This window comes from Gavialis gangeticus, unplaced genomic scaffold, assembly GCF_001723915.1.
Source record: "Gavialis gangeticus isolate Ggan-Ray unplaced genomic scaffold, GavGan_comp1, whole genome shotgun sequence".
Classification (NCBI taxonomy): domain Eukaryota; kingdom Metazoa; phylum Chordata; order Crocodylia; family Gavialidae; genus Gavialis; species Gavialis gangeticus.
Genome location: NW_017728995.1, coordinates 28,678,443 through 28,680,491, shown reverse-complemented (window position 1 = coordinate 28,680,491; position 2,049 = coordinate 28,678,443). Strand labels below are relative to the sequence as shown.

Genomic DNA, 2,049 nt, shown 5'->3' with positions numbered 1-2,049 from the left:
ATGCACCGGGCCATGAAGCGTGCAGCCCTCTGCGTGCCAGGGGGGCCTGTGTGTGGGGGGAAGGTGGTGGTAGCTCTGCCGAGGCCCTGGCGGCGCCGCTCTGGGGGCTTCACTGGCCACCATGTGGGCAGTGCTGGCAGGGGGCATCAGCCACCTGCTGGACCACCCCCAAAGGGCTGGGGGTGCCTGCGGTTGCCTCCTCCCACCCCCGCCTGGGCCTGCTCCTCCACCCTCCTGCCCCTGCCACCACCCAGCAGGGGAGGGATGGAGCTGCTGGTCCCATCCTGGGAGGGGGTGAGTGCGTGTGTCTGGGACCGTGTGGGGGTTGCGTGTGCATATGACAATGTGAGTATGTTGGAGGGTTGTGGGGGGTATGTGTGCACACGTATGTGAGGGTGTGTGTGTGGGAGGATGCATCTCAGCATGTAGCTACATCCCTTCCCTGGGGGCTGGCACCTGCCCTGTGCGGTCCCCTGTGCCGGAGGCAGGGGCTGGGACGCTGGCTCACTGCGCCATGTCCCCGCAGGCTGTTCCCCGAGCGGTCCCCAAGCCCTGACCCCATCTCCTGCGGGGCTTTCTGGCCTGAGCCACTCCAGACCTGCGTCAGGCCCAAGGTGCCAGGAGGCTCCCGGTTCACGAGGGCGGTGGGAGCGCCAGGGTGCCAGGAGGCCCCAGCCTGTGCCGGGGAGCTGGTGCCTCTGGCATCCCACTGTGCGCACGCCCCCCGCACGGCGAGCCAGGGAGGAAGCGTCTGGAAGCAGGAAGCCGCTCGCGGGCCAGCACTCGTCCCTGCTCCTTGGAGAAGCACAACAGGAAGCGGTGCTGGGCCAGCCCGGGGCTCCGGCCGCCTGGACTCAGGGCCCCGCTGGGAGCCGCCCCCCATGGCCGCTGGCGAGGAGCAGGGGAGCAGCTGCAGGCCGCCAGGAGCAGGATGTGGCGCCCAGACGGCCCCTTAGCATGGAGCTGAACCGTAAGTGCCCCACGCCCAGGGTTGCTCCTGGAGTGGGGGTAGGAGGGCGGGCATGCTCTGGGGCAGAGGAAACCAGGATGGGGCCCTGCAGGCCACGCCACCAGGGCTCCCAGCCCTGCCCCTCCGGCACCTCCCAGCCCCGTCGTCCCGTGGCTCATTCGCATGAGGCAGCCACGTGCCCCAGCTGGCCAGGCTGGCACTCCACCCCTGCAGGCACGTGGGGCCTCTGCCCTCTGGCTAGGGGCGTTTCTCACCCCTGCCCTCAGCTGGGTGAGAGGCAAAGGGGGTTGGGGGCGCCTGGCCATGGGTCTGGGACAGCCTAGTGCTGGGTCAGGGAGGCTGAGGGCAGAGGGACAGGGTAATGGGGTAGGCAGGGCAAGCTGGGTCAGGGCTGCTGGGGGCAGAGGCGATAGGACCAGGCATCCGGGACCAGGAGGGGAGACCCGGGCACGCCAGGACAAGGGAACATCCCAACTAGCATGCCGCATAGCACAGGAGGCCCCAGGCTCATGGGTGCCCCCAGCTCATGCCCAGCCAGGGAGCTGCTTTGACCCCTGCCTTGGTGTCATCCTGTGGGACCAGGCTGTGGTGCCCCGGCCTCCCTGTACATGATGCTTCTCCCTACGTGAAGCTTGGCAGGCCCCTGCTCCAGGGCCTGAGAGTGAAAGCGGCCGTAGTGCTGCCTGGACATGCACACGCACACGCCCACGCACACACACACACACGTGGGCTTCTTATCGGGAGCGGGAGCCGCAGAGGAAGCCGCTCATCCTCCCCCAGCGCCGCCCGCTTCCTGGGGAGCAGGCCGGCAGGAAGCGGCCTGGGAAACCCCACCCCAGCTGGAGCCTGGCCCCATGGCGCCTGCCCCCCCCAATATCCGCAGCATCAGTATGCCAGCCCCCAACCCCCCGCCTTCATCCCCCACTGGGTGCCAGGTACCTCTGATGGCAGGGCATCCTGCCCTCTGCCCTGCCACCTTTACACAGCTCCCGGCATTGTGAGCAGCTGGATCTGACAGCTGAGGTGCTGTAGACCCCAGGGCCGGATCCTGCCCCACCTAAGCAGGTGTGTTGGGGGTC

The 2,049-nt window shown here is 68.5% G+C and overlaps 1 protein-coding gene across 1 annotated transcript in view; it reads left to right on the top strand.

The window, feature by feature from the left end:
• Positions 1-416: 416 nt before the first annotated feature.
• Positions 417-2,049, top strand: part of THPO (thrombopoietin) — a 15,736-nt gene continuing 14,103 nt past the window's right edge. Inside the window, exon 1 of the mRNA XM_019503380.1 lies at positions 417-970. Coding sequence (XP_019358925.1) covers positions 958-970 — 13 coding nt within the window. The 5' untranslated portion in view covers positions 417-957. The remainder of the gene's footprint in view (positions 971-2,049) is intronic.